A 19,008-nucleotide genomic window follows, 5' to 3' on the forward strand; every position below is an offset into this window, starting at 1 on the left:
CAGGCGCCCTCTTCCCTCAGAGCCCTCCCTACACCGAAGTTCAGAAGGAACCCCAGGCCGCAGGCGGGCGGGGCGTTCCTCCCCAGTAAAGGCAGATAGGGAAAGCCTCAGGTTTGAAGCCTCTTTAATTTGTGCCTCACAATCAGTCTGGTGCCCCTGGCATCAGGGAGGGGGTAAGAGGAACCGTTTCTCTTTGTTCTTTCCTTCCATCCCTTTTGTGTCCCTTCTGAACCTCCCGGCTGAGCCCGGAAGGCCCGTCAGAGAGAACCTGGGTCAGGGTGTGCCATGGGCCCCTGCCCCTGGCAGGGTCTGTGCTTCTCTTGGTGGGTGGGGTGGGCGGGGAGAGCCGGGGGTTAGCACCATCGGATGAAGGGTTTTAGAATCAGCCCCTGGGAGGGGGCAAGTGGGACGCACAACCACGGAGGGCTAGCAGCAGCTGGTGGGACGGGGTGGGTGGTGGTGCCTGGGCCTCGGGCAGCCCCTCTGCATCAGTCTAGTGTAGGGCCTAGAGCTTGCCCCCAACCCAGTATGCCCCCCATTTGCCAGAACAGCATGTGGGAGCCAGGCAAGCCCAGGTGTGGGGGGCCACCTCGGGCACCCTCCCTGATCACAAAAAAAATGTCTTGGGGAAGGGGTCTCCAACCTCTGGCTGCCCAAATTGAAGCTGGGACCACCCTGAGACCTGGGAGGGGTGTGGGGGCTGGAGGAGCTGGGCACCCCGCTAAGTGCACTTGACGCTGAAATGCTGGAGTGGGGGAGGGGCTGGGCCCTAGACGTGCTGGTTTGCGTCTGGAACAAAGCAGCAACACAGCACTTGGGGAGCTCAGCTGCCCCCAGGGGTGAAGAGCGGAAATGCAAAGGCTTCACAGGCAGTGTCCGGGGGTGGGGTTAGTGAGCAGGAAGTAGGGCCAGCCAGGAGCAGGGCTGGGGGACACTGCTCTTCTGAGGACTGGTCTCCCACTCAGGACCGCCTGGCTCTGCCCTTGGACAGGGGAGAGGGCTGAGGGTCAGTTACAGCAAAGCAGGGGGACCAGGCCGAGCCAGCTGCCTCCTGGCCTGGCCATGCTGACCCCCTCCTGGTCTGGTGCCTGGTGCATCCCTACGCCCCCAAGGCGGGGCTCTGGTCTCCAGCCACAGCGCCTGTGCCTGGGCCAGGGAGTCTCGCTCTGGTGGGGCTCACGTGGCGTGGCCGGAGGCCGGACAGTGGCACTACTGCTCGGTCAGTGAGAGCCTCAGGATCCGCTCCAGTTCCTCCTCCTCCTGGCGCGCCCGTCGCCGCCGCTCCTCCTGCTCCTGCGCGGACAGCTCCATGGCCAGCCGCAGCTGCTCGTCGTAGCTCCGGAACACGTGGCTGCCAGGGCTGGGCCGAGGGCTGGGCACCGCTGTGGGGGTGGCGGGCTGGTGCTGTGGGGTGGGCGGGTTGCTCCTGGGGGGGCAAGGACGACACATCCAGGGCTCCGGGTGCAACTGCGGGTGATGAGCAGGGCGGGAGCCAGCGTGGAGGCCCCAGGACCGAGCAGTCCTGCCGCCCTCAGTCCTGCTCACCTCCCTGGCTCCCACCCGGTGTGGCAGATCCCAGTCCCTACAAAGCCCGTCCTCCCAGGGGGCAGCAGCTAGCGCACGTGGGCATCTTCTAGAACCCTGGCCCCGACACCCGGCCTGGTGAGGGTCTGGAGGCCATGAGGCCTGGCCCCACACCGGCCACTTTAGGAGTACTGCTCACCCACCCCCTGAGCCAGAAAAGGCTATGGTAGAAACCATCTTGATTCCGGTAGGTCCCTGGTGAGGGGACCACAGTTCCTCTGGGCCAGCAGGGCTGTTCAGTGGGCTGTGTCCTCACCCCCTGTGACAGGGTCTTGGGGTGTGTTGTGCGTGGGGGGGTGGGCATCTCCCAATCCTGGTGGCCACTGACCTGTCCTGTCGGCGACCCTCGCAGGACACGGGGTGAGTGCCTGGCTTGCTGTTGGTTAGCGCCTCCCAGATAGTGACCTGGAGGGAGAGGGCGGGGCCAGTTGGCTATAGCGGCACCGCAGTCAGGTGGCCCCGTGCGTCCAAGGGGACGAACCTGGTCATACTCACTGCCTGCCTCAAGCAGGCTCTGCTGGATGGCAAACTGCAACAGGTCGTCGTCATCGTCGTGGGTTGCGGCCTCCCGCTGGCCACCCAGCACGCTGTAGCCCCGCGGGGCCTCGAACAAGGTGGGAGAGATCTCGCATCCACGGCAGGAGGCTGCGGGCAGGCCGAGGTCAGAGTGGCTCCCCAGGAAGGGGACGAGGGCTCTGGAGAGGGGGCTGGGCGAGCGAGCTCAGAGGGGGCAGGGCTCACTTGTGGAACTGGAGCTACTGACGCTGGAGGAGTCGCTGCCAGGGGAAGGGGTCTCGCTGCTGGGGCTGCCTCGCACCAAAGGCACGGGCTCGTCACAGCCGTTGAGGTTCCCGAAGGTGATGCGGGCGTTGAGGATGTGGAAGATCGGGATTTCTGAGGGTGAGGAAACCATCAGGTGCCACCACCCACCCCCTCACACCGTAGACCCCCACTCTCCCTCATCTAAACCCTCCCAGCCCCACAACAGCAGCCACGGGGAAGTGGGAATGGGGGCTCACCAATCTTGACAGGGAAGCCAGGAGGCAGGCGCAGGGTAATGAAATCCCGGAGCTTGGCGAAAAGCGCATTGCTAACAGCCATGAGGTCGATGATGGGAGCTACCTGCTCACACAGGGACAGGGGATGCTCCTCACAAAGCCACAGCTTGGCCTTGAACCTGCCCCCCAGGATCCCAAGGGGTGAGGGACATTGTAGGAGTGATGCTCCCAGAACCTTCTGGAGCCCCTGCCCCTCCTCCCGGGCCGTCCTGCCCTGCCCACCCCTCCCGAGCACCAGCAGGGGCCTCACTTCTGTGTCTTGGTGGTCAGTTCCATGGGGCGGCCCATGTCACGGTTGCCAAGCTCAAAGTTGGGGTTGAAGTACTCTTCTGCGGTGATGGCAGTGGGGTTGGCTCGGCTCAGAGTCTGGGTGATCAGGGTCTGTACCGCAGGGGGAGGGGCCCATGAGCCCTCCGCAGCCTCTGATGCCAGGCCAGCCATGTGTATGACAGGCCCAGAGCCATCCCCACTGCCACTGTGGAGCTGGCACGGTCTTGGGCACCGTGGAAAAGAGGTCCTCGTAGGCACGCTAAGCAGGACACCTTCCAGGCCTTCTCCTGAGCCACATCCATACCTTCCCACCAAGGGGCACCCCTGGCCCACACTCACCCCATTTTGGGGGCCCCCGTGCTGCTCAGCAATTCCCAGGAAGGACTGCAGCGGTGTCTTGCAGCCTGTAAGAAATGTGGCATCTTGGAGGACACTGCAGCCCTCAGAAGTAACGGCACCCAAGTCCGAGGCGGGAGGCTGGTTCCTGGGGGCGGGGCAGCTGCTTATCCACACCACCATCCAGGCACCTTCACCTGACGGGGCAGAGACGCGGGGGGCGGGGCCAGGGCCACTATTAGCCTAGCTGGCATAGAACGTAGGCCTCGGGCTCAGGGTAAACTTCCAGGGTCGCTCTCCAAGTTGATGACACTGGACAAAAAGTACCTGCTTTGGTGAAGAGTTTTGGAATATACGTGCGCATGTATGTGTTTTCTTTCAGGCACTTCCATGTTCATTTGTTCCCCTGTGAGGTAGGAATTATGTCTCTCTGCTTTAGACACAGTAAGTGATGCCCAGAAAGTCAGGTGTAGTATCAACGGGCACAGAGAATCAGTGCAGGGCCCCTGACTTTCTGCCTAGGCTATGTCTCACCAGGCCAGAAGGGCCAACAAAGAGCAGACATGACCCTTCTCTCCCTTCCCAAACCCAACGCCGACAGTGGTCATCGGCCCCTTCCCACTGAGCCCAACCAACTGTTGCCCTGGAAGCATCTTGGCAGCACTCCAGGCAGCCACCACCAGCCGTGAGGATGTGGCCCTTGAGTTGAAACCCATCTGCCTGAATAGACTATCCTGGCTTTTGCAAGGACGTCAGAGGGATGCTGATGGAGGTGTTCACGTGGAAGCTGGTTCCTCACAGCCCCCCAGGTGCCTCTGCCTCATTACCTTTGACCTTGCCCTTGTGCTGTTCTGAAAGATGCTCTGTCCGTGTCCGGGTGATGAGTTCCACATTGGATGCCCCATATACCTGGGGAAAGATGAAGTAAGGGCTCAAAGACAGCTCTGTCTCCCTGCTCCTGGCTCCCAAGGGCTTCCTCAACTCTTCCCACAAGGAAGGGTCTGGGGCAGGAGACAGGGGAGCTGTTTGTTCCTATCTCCAGGCCCTTGAGCAAGTAACTCTATGACATCATTAATTCATTCTCTTACTCATTCAGCAAACATTTGTGAGGAGTCTCTATGTGCTGGGCACTGAGGCGGGCATCAGGATACAGTGGTGAACAGCACAGGCAGACACCCCTGCCCTCCTGAGGCTCACAGTTAAGTTGGAGAGACAAGAGAATGGACAGTTACAGTGTGACAGGGACATGCCTTGGTGCGGGGAGCACAGGGCTGTGGGAACAAAACACAGAGACTCTGACCAGCCTACGGAACCCAGGAGGCTCCCGGGAGGAAAATACAAGCCCTGCGGCACCTGCCAGTCCCTCCACTCAGCGGTGGCACCATGTGGCCTGGTGGGTGCTGTGGGGTCCCAGAGTGACCGACACAGTCTTCTTAAAGGTATAGGCCTGGCTTTGTAGGTGCCAGGGTCTGAACCTCAGCTGACACTTATAGTTATGCGACCTTGTGCAGGTCATTCAACCACCCCAAGCCTCCTTTTCCTCCTCATAAAATGGGCCAAGATCCTACTTCATGGAGTTGTTGTGAAGATTATTGAACCATGGAAGGGATTCAATAAACATCTGTAAAAGGGGATTAATGGTAGTACTAACCTGAAAGGATTGTTATGAGGATTAAATGAGCACATGTGTGTATGTCTGTGTGATATGTACGCTGTATGGGTGTGTGTGTGTGTGTGTGTGTGTATATATATATATATATATATATATATATATATATAGTGTCAGAACGGTGCCTTGAACATGAATATAATATATATAGTGTCAGAACGGTGCCTTGAACATGAATATAATAAGTGCTCAATAAGCCCTGACCATTCTCATCAGCTGCCTCTTACTCTAGTGCCCTGCCCTCAGTGCTGCACGGCTTCTGCACCCCCAAGGCTGAGAGAAGGTGTTCAGGAAACCCCAGCCCAGCTCCCTGTAGGCAGGAGTGTGGCGGGGTCTGGCACCGGGGAGCTATGGCCTCACCTTGGCTTCGTACCCATTCACCACTTCAGTCTTCTCGCTGCGCCAGCCCAGGATGCCCGTCTTGTTCCTGAGGGATCAGAGTGGTCCAGGTGAGCAGGCAGCCCACCAGGCTGGCTCCCGGCCATCGAGGCCATGCCCACTCACCTCTCAAAGGAGATGTTCTTGGTGTCAAGCTGTGTGGTGACAACAGGCGCAGTGAGCCGGCTCAGCACCTGCTCCTCCGTGGGCTGAGCAGCGGCCAGCAGCAGCTCGCGGTCCTGCCCGGCCAGCGCCAGCGTCTCCGTGTACACTACCCGGCGGTCATGGTCGATCTCCATGACCACGGCACTGGTATCTGCCAGCCAGGGAACAGCACGGAGGTAAGGGGCAGCATGGAGCCGTCTCCGGCCTCCCCAACCTGCCCCACCTCCTGCTGCCTGACCTTGGCCCCTGAAGACGAAGCTGCGGTTCCCTCGCTGCCATGTCATATGGTCGAAGCCCAGGAGTGTGGTGTCTACCCGCAGGTTCTGCCCGCTCTTCCACACTCTGTAGGTGTCACTGGGGCAGATCTTGGACACCAGGGGCACTAGGTGGAAGGGAAGGTCACAGGTGGCTTCGATTTGCCAGACCCTCCCAACGTGGGCCACCTCAGGGCATGGGCGTCAGGTGTGGCCAGGAAAGGATAAGGAACTGATAGGAGATAAACTGCTCCCCCACCCCGACCCCCCACACACCACATAAACCACAGCCACTCAGATGACAGGCATGTGACAGCTACCACCCAGTCCCTAATACCTGCCATCTGTTCCCTCATTCACTCCATCTTTCACGCAGTCTTCCCACAAATGTTTATTAAACACCTACTGGGTGCCAGGCACTATTCCGGTCACTGGGGACACAACACTGAACAAGACAGGAGCCCTGCCCTCCTGGAGCTTACCTTCAAGCGAGGGGTGACAGGTAACAAACAAATGAGCAAATCATTGCAAAGAGAAGGAAATAATAATAACAGGGTTGAGACAGTGTCTGAGGCAGCGTGTGAAGGCCTGGCTGGTGGCACTGAGCTGAGAGCCGAGAGATGAGGAGCTACAGTAAGAGCTGTGGGAAGGGCGCGGGAGGCAGGGGAGCAGCAAGTGCAAAAGCCCTGAGGTCCCGAGAGACCCGCATCAGCGCCTCTTACCCCAGCTCGTGAATTCCCACTTCATCTCCACGTAGAAGTCCTGGGCCTGGAGGATGAAAGGAGAGTGGCGAAGTCAGTGCCACAGACAGGGCTCCAGGGCTGCAGGGCTCCAGGGGGAAGGCTGAGAGGCTGGCCCTCACCTTGCGTAGCTTCTCCAGGAGCACGGGGATGCCCGCCAGCCGCTTCACCACCCGCTGGTAGTCCCGGTACCGCAGCACCAGCTGTACCAGCTCCAGGTCCCGGGTACTCACCGCCTCCTGAAGCACTGGGGGAGGGGGAGGCACCGGCAGTGTCACCGGGCAGGTGAGGATCGGGTGCCGGGGAAACCCTGGCTGGGGGGCTGGGGTTGGCAAGGGTGCCCACCTGTCCAGCCGCTGCGGTTCTCCCTGCCCACGTCTGCACCATGTGCCAGGAGCACACGGGCACACTCGAGGTGCCCCAGGGTGGTGGCCAGGTGCAGGGGAGTCCGCCCACGGGGATCCAGTTGCTCGATGTCCACCTGGAGGAGGAGGAGAAGACGAAGCCCTGGTCACTCCCGATGTGAGAACAAAGCACGCCCCCGACCAGGGATGGAGCCCGCACACTGGGCATGTGCCTGACCAGGAACTGAACCAGCAACCTTTCGGTGCGTGGGACCAGGCCCAACAGAGCCACACCAGCCAAGGTGAGAATAAATTTTTGTCTTAACTTATCCACTTTGTGGTAATTTTCTGTGGAAACTAATACAATGATAAATCCACAGAATCAAAAAATGCAATGAATTCCAAGGAAAATACACCAAAAAGGGGCGGGGGGAGAGAAAACTACACGAAGGTCCATCAAAAGCAAATGTTGAAAACTAGGAAAATATTAAAGGGAAATCTAAAAGCATTTTGAAAAATGAGACACACTATGTATGGAAGAACAAACATAGGAAACCTTGCATATTTCACATGAGAAACCATGCAAGCTGGAAGACAATAGTATGGACTCTTTAAGGTGCTAGGGGGGAAATGTCTAACTAGAATTCTATATCCTATAAAAAGTATCCTTTAAAAATAAAGGGGAAATAAAGATTTTTCATAACAAACAAAAGTTAAGAGAATGTGTCACCAGAAGACATTCGAGCAATGTTAAAGAAAGTTATCCAGGTGGCAGGGAAATGATACAAGATGGAAACTTCCATCTAAGAAATGAAGGCTGCCTCAGATGGTAAATTTGTGACTAAGTACAAGAAAGTCAATAAAATATTTAAAACCCACAAGAATAAAGAGATGTCAGCAGGTGAGAGATTTTAACACATCTTTAGAACACGGAAAGTGGCTGGGGCATTACTGACGTGGGAGCCTCGGCAAGTAACAAGTCAGATCACCCCCTGGAGCTCTTGAAAGGTATAGAACAGGCAGATGTGGGAGCGAGGCTCAGAGGGAAACACGGGGCTGATTAAAACTCAGAATCCGCCGAAACCGGTTTGGCTCAGTGGATAGAGCGTCAACCTGCGGACTGAAAGGTCCCGGGTTCAATTCCGGTCAAGGGCATGTACCTTGGTTGCGGGCACATCCCCAGTGGGGGGTGTGCAGGAGACAGCTGATTGATGTTTCTCTCTCATCGATGTTTCTAGCTCTCTATCTCTCTCCCTTCCTCTCTGTAAAAAAATCAATAAAATATATTTAAAAAAAAAAAACAAAACTCAGAATCCGCCCTAACCGGTTTGGCTCTGGATAGAGCGTCAGTCTGCAGACTCAAAGGTCCCAGGTTCGATTCCGGTCAAGGGCATGTACCTTGGTTGCAGGCACATCCCCAGTGGGGAGTGTGCACGAGGCAGCTGATCGATGTTTTTCTGTCATCGATGTTTCTAACTCTCTATCCCTCTCCCTTCCTCTCTGTAAAAAATCAATAAAATATATTTAAATTTAAAAAAAGAAACTCAGAACCCTTGGCCCCCTCTCCAACCTTATGCGGGGAGATGCCCCTTTCCCCTGCACAGGACGCCAGGGGGTTATTCTCTGTGGAAACTGAGCCTGAGCTGCACTGGACTCAGGGACATTGGCCTGAAGATGAGGTCATGGAGTGAGCAGTGAGAGCACAGGCCCATCCCTGCCTCAGGTCCCCACCCACTGGCAGCCAGATGGCCCCATCCCACCCCTAGCAGGAGAACAGAGAAGCTGGAGACACCAAAGGCCTCTGAGTACAGACATTTGGGGACCCTGCAGTAAGCAGGCCAGCTTGCCACCCCATCCCCTGACAGCAGCACCCATGCATCAGTAAGCTCCACAGCCCCATTCTTCTTTTTTAAAAAAATGGATTTAAGAGAGAGAGAAACATGGACTTGTTGTTCCACTTATTTATGCATTCATTGGTTGTTTCTTGTATGTGCCCTGACCGGGGATCGAACCCACAACCTTGGTGTATTGGGATGACGTTCTAACCAACTGCGCCACCCGGCCAGGACGCCCTATTCTTAAATATGCCCCCACAGCCAGGGATGACTGGACATTTGAGGAAAGCTGCCGACATAAAAGAGACCCCAAATAGGCAAATGGATTTTAAAAACCCAGAGGAAACACTGTCAATGCAGGAAACGGAAGAAAACTTTTTTGGAGGAAAACAGCAATTTGCATCCTCAGAGAAATAGGAAAAGATCATTGTACTCAAAAACCAGAACGGGACATCGTGACCTCCCACGACCTCTCTTCTCTCCCTGGCTTCCTTCAGGTCAGCCATTCCTGGACAGCTGCACCTGCCCCAGTTCTCCCATCACAGGAAACAGTGCCTCATTCACTCCCTTTCCAGGTTAAAAAACTCCCAAACTCTCTTTATCTCTTCCTTTTCTCTCACCGTTCATATCCAATCCATCTGACCGTATAGGCTCCACCTTCAAAACAGGCCCAGGGTCTTCTCAGTGCCATCCCCTCAGGCTGCCATCCTGCCTTGGGCGTCCCCTCTCTCACCTGGTGGCCTAGATGCCTCCTCACTGGTCTCTTCACTCCTCTCCTGACTTCTTCCTTAGGTCTGGTCCCCACATGGCCCACCGAGAGCAGCTACCGTAATCTCTTGAAATGTTCCCCAGGTCCTTTTGCTCAAAACCTGTCCCTGGCTTCCCGTCCAATAGCCCTGGACTTGAACTCATATGCTCCCGGCCTCTCCTCCGAACTCCACTCCCACACACTGGCCTTCGCTGCAGCCATCTTCTCCTGGCGCCCAGGAGAGCCACTTCACTCCGGTCGCTGCTCAAATGTCACCTCCTTAGAAAGGTCTGCGCCAACAGCCCATCTTAAATGACAGGTGCCGTCTGTCTAGCAATTGACCCTTACCTTGCGTTAGTTCTCTTTCCACATTAAATCGCTTGTTTGTTTGTTTTCATGGTCTCCCTGACCTGAACTGTCAGCCCCCCAAAGGGAGTGTCCCTCTCGCTTCTGTTCAATGCTGGATGCCCAGTTCCAGGCAGCGCCTGGCACATAACTGGCGCTTAATAAATACGTGCGCAACAAATACACAGGTAACTATATATGAGGGACAGGGGGAGGGGAAGGCAATAAGTGTAAAACTGATGAACCACGGAACAGTTGTACAAGTATGCTATGGATAACTATGGAGGTTAAAAAACACAATTCTAGAGTTCAGAGTAGTCGCCTCTGGGGAATGAGATGGGAGGTGGGGCGAGGCGGAGTGAGGACCGCGGCTTTTCATTAGAAGCCTTCTATCGACAGTTAAATATTTTAAAACACGGATATGAACTCCTTTGTCAAAAAGAAAGCACTTTAAATTATGTATATTATTTTTATAACCTTGTGTTGGCATTTCCTCATTTTCAAGGATACCAGGAGCCTCAAAAAAGTGTACCTGGCCCCTGTGGCCCTCTGAGCTGTGACTTAGAAATGTGAGTAGCCCTCCTGCTGCCCCTCCACACCAGCTCCCCACAGGGGAAGGTGAGCATGGGTTGGGCTGGGACCCTCAGGGCCCCGCCCTGGGTAGGATCCTGAGCCCTGGGGTGGGACGGGGGAAGACCCACAGAGCCTGAGCTGGCTGGGGCAGTCAGGAGGCCTTCCCGTGGGGCTGCAGCTGAGCCGTCTCACCAGCCCTGCCCCAGATGCTGCTGCTAACAAGGCCCCAGGGAGCTGGCAGGGCACCCAGCCCAGCCCCAGGGCTCCAGAAGCTGCCTGCCACCTGCCCCCTCAGGTACCTCAGTTCCAGGCTCCAGGGAGTGGCTGGCACTGCCTGCAGGGCAGGGGTGCCCCTCCTCACTCCCACTCCTCAAGAGACCTACCCACACCCTCCTCAGGTCCCCAGGGCACAGCTGTTTTCCAAGGACCCTGCATATACCCAACCAACCAAGCCCCAAAGCAGCTCCCCCACCTGCTCAAAGCAGAGCCTACAGTGCAAGTGGCACCTTGCCCCGGCCCCAGGTGGGAGAATTCATTAATATCCTCGGCAAAGCCCTGAAGCTATTTAATTGCTGGAATGAAAAGGTTTCCCATGAAACCCAACACCCGGCGCTCCCCACCAAGAGAATGGAAACTCTGAAAGCCAGCAGGCCTCAGCTGGAGGCAAACGCAGGGGTCTCTCCAGCTTAAGAGCCAGGACTCCCACTCCTGAAAGGTCCCCCCTCAGGCACACACACGTGCACGTACCACAAGGATACACTCTCATACTCCTGCCTCCACGCTCACAGTATGTGTGCACCCAAAGTGTGCAAGCACATGCGTGCCAGCTGCCCTCTGGCTCTACAGGTGTCTACTCATGTGTAACACACACGGCTGCCAGCTTATTAGCACATGCACACCCCTCACACCCACACGCACCAGCAGGGTGTATTTTCAAACTTGGTTAGCATTAGCAGAATCCTTTTGTTAGGTGACATCTTACAAGGACACTCCAAATGCATAGACTAAGCACAGGTGCTGGAGAAGCAGGGAGACGGGCCCAGTGGGTGAGGCCTTGCCTGCGCAGTCTTTGTCTCTTTTCCCTGGCCCCCTCCCTCCTCCAGCCCCAGGGGGACAGCTGGAGTCCGGTGTGGTCATTGCTTCTCCGTTCTCCCACCGGACCATTCGGTGTAGGGACAGCTATGCCTGAGTCACTCAAGGGGGAGGGAGGCAGGATGCTGCCTCCAGCTGGGTTGAGCAGGTGGGGGTGGCATCTGTGAACTCTCCCTTCACCCTGCCTCCTCCATCCTGCCCTACGCAGCCCCTCCCCTCAACCCAGACACATTGATTTTTGGTTTCTGGGGTTTGTGGCTCTCTCCCCTGAGCTTCCCAACTCACCAGCTGTGGTGACGGCCCACACCTGAACTGCTCACTTTGGTGAGCACAATAGGTACCTTGGGTGGGGCAGCCTCTGTCTGAGCATCCAGGGGCCCCACAATCCCATCTCGCCCGCCTCCAGGTCAGAAGGATGAGTGGGGGAACGCAGGAAGGAAGACCGTGGTGGGGGCAGCCCCAGGAAGGAAGATGTTTCCCTAGAATCACAGTCTGGCCCTCCCCAGAGTGCCTGTTGCCAGGGGAGGAATCCTGCTCCCTTCGGCCCTCCCACAGGGAGCTACACACTCTAGCCTCCCCCTCCCACCCCCAGGGAACATCAGAGACTTGTGACTCCAGAACCAGGGCCATGGCCAGCTGGCTGTGCCAACCTCAGGACTTTGCCAGCCAAGAGGGAACTGGCACACCCCAGCCCCCTCCCAACCTGGCAGGACATATGCAAAGCGGGAAACAGGGCACCCAGCAGCCATGTACTGCTGGGTGCCAGCTAGGGGTGGTCATGGACCCTTCCCTTCACCAAAAAACACCCTCTCAGCACCTCCCATCTCCCTACCACTTCCTGCTTCCAGCCCCCAAAAGAGTTGGGGGTGGGCACTGAGCAAAGCCCATGAGCCTGCCATCCCATCCCCCTCTTCGGGCAGACGGCATTGCCAAGCCTGCCCACGGGAGGGCCTCTGCGGGGCTTTCTTGGAGTGAAGAAGAGGCAGCTATGCCAGGCGACGACCAGGGAAACCCAGATGCTGTGCTAGAGGAATGCCTGGCTGTTTTCTGTGACAGTCTGTGCCAGGAGAACCAGAGGCCAGGGACTCCCAGCTGGAATACCAGGAGTCTGTGGTGGTTTCATGATGCTGGGTGGCTGCCCCCAGGCCCACCCTCTGCAGGAAATGGTAGGTTGGGCACCTTCAGCTCTCCCTGGGAGCCTGAGGCCCTGGGGACTGAGCAGGCGCATGTGGATGCAAGGGTCATTCTGGGTCAGTCCTGAAGATAAGATACAGCCAGGGGCCTCTCCCTCTCAGACTGACTGGCACCCCCTTCTCGGCATGCGCAGAGCCAAGGAGAGACTGGCCTGACTCCCTTGTGGGTGAACAAGGGTTAACCTCAACCAGTGCCCTATATTCCCCCTGGCCTGGATCAGATCAAGTGGTGTCCATTTCCAGGAGACACTAACTCCCCAGGGCAGGTGGGGGTGGGGCAGTGGGAGAGTGGGGATGGGGTGTGCCTGGTGCCTGGTTTCTGTGGCCGCCTGAGAGGAGGGAACGAGGAACAGGCACAGCAGCCCCAAACCACCCCTACCTGCAGCAGGTCCCACCCCAGCCTCACCCCGCACCATCAGAAAGGCCGAGAGGCCGGGTGAAAGAGCCTTTTCCCCTGGGGCACTTTGCCTCTCTCCAATCTCTGCAAGAAAAAGGCCGCCTACCTCTCCAGCAAAGGATGTGACTGAGGGATTCTGGAGATTCAGCCACCAGCCTCTGTCTAACAACCCTTCAACCCACCATCCCTCAACCACCCCACCAGGAAGTTCCTCTCCGCTCAATCTTCAGTCCCTCCATTTGTAACCTCTGCCGGAGACTTGTCTTCTTTTGTCCTCGGGGGACAGAGGCAGAGGAGAGCCAGAGACTGGACAGTCTGTGTCTCAGGGCCCTGCACTCGCACTGCACTTCCCCGTTCACACTCGCATCACCAGCATGGAGGCTCCCTGGGGGCAGGGCTGCTCACCTCGCTCCCCAGGACCTACCACTCTGACCTGGCTTTCTTTTCCAGGCCCCTCTGGCTGAAAACTACTTCTGTGGTGATGGGCAAATAGAGGCACGGTCTGAGGAGCAAGTTAGAGCATCCTTGTGTAAGCGGAGGGAGGATGGAAGTGGACACCCAACCAGCCCAGACATTTGGAGGCTCAGGTCACGCCAACCCTTCCTGGGACTGCTATGCAGAGATGGTGCTGTGCTGGCCGGGGGGCTCAGTGGTAGCCTCAGAGACACACTTTGACCCCTCCCTGCTTCGCTGTCTGGTGATGCCCTCCTCCTCCCTTGGAAAGCAGACAGCTGTTCAGACTGAACTCCCTGCGACTCAGGAAGGGACCCTCCAAGGAGGCAACTCCGGAGCAAACCACTCCCAGCCGACAGCCCCAGGACTGCAGCCAAGTCCGCCTCAACCGGAGGCAACCCTGGCAGGCGGGGCCCAGCTCTGGCTCCTGCTTCCCCACTGTGGATGGTGACCGCCATGCCAAGAGTGCCTACCTGTGGCCTGGGGGCCGAGGGTGGAGTTGGGGACCACGTGTGACCTGTGCCTGCCTCCCTCCTGAAGAATGACCAGGAGACCCCAGATTCTTGGAAGCCACTGTCCGGCAAAAGCTGGCTGACCCATCTGTTCTCACCGACTAGCAAGAACCAGGGAGCCTGCTGTGTGTGCAGAACCTCCGATCATTCCTGTGGCCGGTGGCTCAGCTTCCTCAGAACCCAGAAGCCAGGCCCCAGTACCCGGGCAGGAGCGCGCCTTTCAGCACCGGGCAAGGCCCTCGGGGCTTCCCCAGGAGGGTCCCTTTCTCCACCCCCCATTACCAAGCCGCTTCTGGGGTCTGCGGGACCCAGGGCTCTGCGCAGCCCGAGGAAAGATAAGCACTCGCCGTGAGGGCAGAGGGCACTGGGTGGGGCTGGGGTGCAGGGAGTGTCACGCAGCCTGTTCTCTGATCCGGATGTATGACCCCCCTCCCCGCCCCCGGCCTTGCCCACCTCCGCACACTCACCCGGGAGGTGTCTGAATGGGGCGGATTCTCCCACCACATGGCTCTCAGACCGAGCCGGCAGCCCCTCCCCGAAGCCCCCCCTGCCTCGGCGAAGGAGGAGCACAGTGTCCCCCACCCCGGTCTGGGCAGGTCCGGGACACGTGTGGGGCGCCCGTCCCCGCCGGAGGGGAGCGGGCGAGGGGCTGCACCCACCACTCCCTCCCGGGCAGCGAGCACAGACGCCGCGGCGTGAACAAAGAGGCTCTGCAAACTCGCCGGGGAGGCGGGACAGCACGCGCCGCGCCCCCTCCCCACGCCGGGCGGGCGGGCGTGCCCAGCCGCGGGGTCCCCGCCGCGCCCCGACGGCGCGCTCACCTGGCCCGCGCGGACCTCCTTCTCCAGCTCGCGGTGGCGGTTGTGCCACACCAGGTAGTGCAGCGGGTACCTGCCCTCGGGCCCCTTCCTGGTGGCGGCGGCGGCGGCGGCGGGGATCATCGCCCGCTCCTCATGCCGGGGCCGCGGCGCCCGGCCCGGGAGGAGGGACGGCGCCGGAGCCGGGGCGTGGGGCCGCGGGGCGGGGGGCCGGCGCTGCCTGCTCGCGAGGCTGCGGCTCGGGCATGTGCGAGCGGCGCCGGCGGGCGGAGGCGGCGCGCCGGGCGCGAGGCGAGCGGCGCGGGCCGCGGGCGTCCTCGCGAGGCGGCGGCGGCGGGGGGCGGCGCGGAGAGGCCCCCACCCGCCCGGAGAGGGAGAGGGAGAGGGAGAGGGAGCGGGCTCCCGTGGCGCGGACTCGCGCCTTGTCTCCCGCACCCCCGCACACAAAGACGCCGCTGGGCTGAGGGTGCAGGCTCCCGCCGCGTGCGCGGGGGCGCACAGGGCGCGGGGCCCCGGGGACGCCGCCGCCGCCGCCGCCGGGACGCGCGCCCACAGCCCCCGGCTTCCCGCAGCCGCATAGCCCGGCCCTCTGCCGGAGCGGCTGGCGAGGGATGCGGGGATGCAGGGGAGAGGGGAGGGGACCTGGGTGCTCCAGGCAAGGCTGGTTATAGCTCGGCCCCGCGGCATGATGGGGCTTGTAGTCCAGCTGGTGGAACTGGGGGTGGCGAGTGGCCGGGGGCGTCCCGCACGGTCTCCCCCTCATCCCATGAAACCGTGGGGAAGGAGCCGGGCCTGGCCGGAGCGGAGGCAGCGTCCTGACGCCAGGTGGGCTGGGACGCAACCCCACCCACTGGCATTTTGCCTTTTGATGGGGAGGGGAAGGGATACAGGCCTCGCTTCAGCTTTGGGGGCGCGGGAAGGTGTGTCCTTCAGGACTGAGTTTGGGTCCCAGTAGAAGGTGAGAAAGGATCCAGATTCCCTGCAGTGACTGGTTGGGACTCCCGAAAAGGTAAGGGGCTTTGGTGCCAGGAGTCATTGGAGCAACCAGGGGTCTGGCGCCTGCGTTATTCCATAGGAGTCTTCCCTGCCCGTTTATAAAATTAAACTCCATGTTCCACCCTGGACATTGGAAAGAGGACGTCCAGTCAGACTGCGAGGACAGCCCCCCTCCCCCATACGCTGTCCTCTGCGAGGACCAGAGTGGGGCTGGGCAGAGCGAGCAGCAGGTGGCAGCTCCCCACCTCCACCGCTGGGTGGTCCTCTCAGGAGAGAGAGTGACTGATTCCAGAGGCTTGGTCCAGTCCCTGCAGGGCAGAGGGACTGGGATGCTAGAGACCTGCGTTAGGATTCCTCCTTACCAATTGCCTGACCTAAGCAAGCTGCTGAAATAGTCTGGTTTCTCAGACCACTCACCTCTAAAATAAGACTGGAAACGACCTCCTGGGGAGAGCTAAAGGGAGCATCTGCCCTGGAGACCCCTCCCGCAAGCAGGCGGACTGAGACAGGGGGCCGGGGCCAGGCGCGATGCCTTGGTGAGCCCACCTTACGGCCAGGCGCGATGCCTTGGTGAGCCCACCTTACAACCAGACGGGAATAAGGAATTCCACACCGGCCCTACTTAGAACAATCCAAGAAGCGTTCGTGTGTGGGAGGTGCTAGCGAAAGCTGGCAAACTCTCCGCGCCTCTCTCAGGTGACTTTGTGTGGTCTTCTCTCCTACCTCCTCCACACCCTGCGGTGCCAGGCCCGGCAGGGCGGGGAAGGATGAGGGACGAGTGGACGGCCTCGCCCCTTTCTCCAGCCGGGGAGGAGCCAGCTGGTGTCTCTGGCAGCCGGGGACCACTGCCCACCTCTACCGCGAGGGGTCAGCAGAGTGTCGCGGCTGCAGCCTGCGTTGAGGAGGGGGCTGGAGAGGGGGAGAATGCCTGTACGTTTCCTTATTAAATTCTTCTTAGAACCTTGTGTGTGATTTCTCTTTGACTGTTCTGCCTCCTGAGGTGACGACATGTCCAAAAGGAAATCCTGAAACCCTTTTATCCCTAGCCCCAGGCCCAGGCTGTGGCGGGGCTGGGGGCATCCGGAACAAAGTTTGGAGCGTGGATCCGCGCCTGGGCCACTCCCAGGTCGTCCTGGGCCAACCTGGAGAAGGGGCCGGGGAACCGGGTGAATCATAAATTTTCCCCGGAAAAACCTTTGAAGAGGGAGTGCAGCCTGGATTGGGGGGAGGTGGGGGGCGCTATCCCCCGGGCATCCGACTCCCTTTTTGCTAAGGCGGCCATCTACACAGACTGAGCCCAGGTCGCTTTTCCTCCAGCCTGCGCGCTCCAGCTGCCACGTGCTCGAGACGCGCCCACATAGCAAAGAAACAAAGACAGCCAACCGACAGGGCTGCCAGCAGCCGCCTCGGCCTCTAATAAATGAAATTCCATAGCCGGGGGTCGATCGGTTGAAGGGGCGGCCGTCGGTGGTGGGCGGTGTGCCGGTTTGGGCGGCTAGGCTGCTGCTTCCATTGCCTGGGCCGGGGTCACCAAGCCCGCGGACTGACTTCTGGGCGAGGGTGCAGCGCTGGACGGCAGGTGGTGTTCCATCCCCCACCTCTAACCCTCGAGGTATCCTTGCTTACAGAACCCCCGCCAGCCAGCCAGCCAGCCAGCCGCTGGCTGTAGGGGAAAAGGAGGCCTGCAAGATTTTTTTTTAAGGTGTGATTATAAAAATATCCCGTGGATCGCTATTTCAAACAAACTTGTCGATCTGCGCTGCAGCAAAAGGCGATGGAGGCAGCTCTGCGTGTATTTCGGGCGGTGTGACTCATGAGCTTTACTTTGTCTCCCCCAGGGAAGCAGCCTGTCCACCCACAAGTCACTGCTGCTCTGGCGCCGCCGGGATAAAATGGACCGACTCCGTATCCCTGCCCAGGGACTCCCCCCACCCCTCACCCCGGTTACTGAGCAGGATTCCCTGCCGCTTGGGAACTCTCCCTTAATCGTGTCACTACTGACCTGACCCCCACGCCTGGTCTCGGGCACCCTAGACCCCTCCCCACAAGCAGAATGCTCTGGCCTTTTGCTGCTGCGGGGATGGGGGCTGGGTGCACGCGAGGCACACGTGTTTGGGGGAGCATGCTCAGTTGCCCCTGTTCACCCACGTGCAGCCTCGCCTCTGCTCCCTGCCCGCCCCCCAACCCCCGCTCCACCATGTCTCCGTGTGAAGTCCAGGAAGAAAGGCTGCCACAAAACTAAGCCCCTGTATGTTATGTGCACACGCCCTGGACATACCTACACACCTCTGGTGGCCCAGAAACATTGTGATGCATACACGTCGGATGACAAGTGGATATTACTGCTCACTGTCACGTCACAGTGGTCAGCCATCAGGGGCCTTTAAAAACCGCCCAGAATCTTTCCTTCTCAGAGGCAAGCCCTGAGGAAGGGTAGATGCAGTCTCAGCGGGGAGGTTAGGGTGTACCCAGCTGGACCTCTTTGGCATCTGGGCGTCCATGTCGTTGGCAGTGCGCATAGTCAGCAAGTGTGACCACACACACACACACACACACACACACACACCTAGACACACAGACGTGGATACATGGGAGGCCGGGACGCACACCTCACCCCAACCAGAGAGAAGCGGGTACCCCAAGCCACGGTCCCTAACACAGTGGTTCTCAACCTTCTGGCCCTTTAAATACAGTTCCTCATGTTGTGACCCAACCATAAAATTATTTCTGTTGCTACTTCATAACTGTAATGTTGCTACTGTTATGAATCGTAATGTAAATATCTGATATGCAGGATGGTCTTAGGCGACCCCTGTGAAAGGGTCGTTCGACCGCCAAAGGGGTCGCGACCCACAGGTTGAGAACCGCTGCGACAGGAAGGCGAGCCTAGGCCTCCAGCTCCTGACTCGTGTCTCCGATTCCCAGGGGCCACTGTCCTGGGGCCCGAACTCGGGGCCAACCCCCATCTCGCCAGCGAAGGGGATGGGCTGACTCACACCGCCTCGGGGCCAGGCACACGCCCGAGGAGGGGCCTCGGCCGCCGCCGAGATCGCGGCTCGGGCCGGGCGGCATCTGCGGTCCCTTTAAGCGCCCCCGCCCCTCCCCGCCCGCGCTCGCGGCTTCCTTTCTCCGGGAGGCGCGGCCAGCGGGCGGGTCGGCGGGGCCCCTCCCCCGGTGGGCCGGGCCTGCGCCGCTTCCTGCAGGAGCGGCCGGGAGCCGCGCAAGGGGCGGAGAGAGCGAGCGGCGAG

General features: G+C 59.3%; 1 protein-coding gene across 3 annotated transcripts; it reads right to left on the reverse strand.

The window, feature by feature from the left end:
- Window positions 1–107: 107 nt before the first annotated feature.
- ANKRD13B (ankyrin repeat domain 13B) lies at window positions 108–14,938 on the reverse strand. 3 transcript variants are annotated; one of them, XM_070395347.1, is made up of 15 exons: window positions 14,768–14,938; window positions 6,800–6,935; window positions 6,577–6,701; window positions 6,437–6,482; window positions 5,699–5,842; window positions 5,422–5,611; window positions 5,278–5,344; window positions 4,076–4,157; window positions 3,252–3,316; window positions 2,893–3,023; window positions 2,604–2,761; window positions 2,326–2,478; window positions 2,066–2,229; window positions 1,913–1,989; window positions 1,114–1,426 (listed from the first exon to the last, which is right to left on the reverse strand). In XM_070395347.1, exons 1-15 carry the CDS (start codon window positions 14,885–14,887, stop codon window positions 1,210–1,212), a joined length of 1,875 nt encoding a protein of 624 aa, XP_070251448.1. In that variant the 5' UTR covers window positions 14,888–14,938; the 3' UTR covers window positions 1,114–1,209. The 3 variants fall into 3 exon arrangements, with proteins under 3 accessions (XP_070251446.1, XP_070251448.1, XP_070251447.1); XM_070395345.1 differs by having other exon boundaries at window positions 108–1,426; window positions 1,913–2,229; XM_070395346.1 differs by having other exon boundaries at window positions 1,114–1,467; window positions 1,913–2,229.
- Between the last annotated feature and the right edge of the window lie 4,070 nt (window positions 14,939–19,008).

This window comes from Myotis yumanensis, unplaced genomic scaffold, assembly GCF_028538775.1.
Source record: "Myotis yumanensis isolate MYYU_CA2020_CCGP unplaced genomic scaffold, mMyoYum1.0.hap1 SCAF_16, whole genome shotgun sequence".
NCBI lineage: Eukaryota > Metazoa > Chordata > Mammalia > Chiroptera > Vespertilionidae > Myotis > Myotis yumanensis.

Coding starts and splice junctions, on each gene's coding strand:
- ANKRD13B (XM_070395345.1), bottom strand. CDS start 14,887: ATGATCCCCGCCGCCGCCGCCGCCGCCACCAGGAAGGGGCCCGAGGGC. Junction 2,762..2,892: donor CTGACCACCAAGACACAGAA/GTGAGGCCCCTG, acceptor CCTGGGGGGCAG/GTTCAAGGCCAAGCTGTGGC. Junction 1,427..1,912: donor GAGGGTCGCCGACAGGACAG/GTCAGTGGCCAC, acceptor TTGCCCCCCCAG/GAGCAACCCGCCCACCCCAC.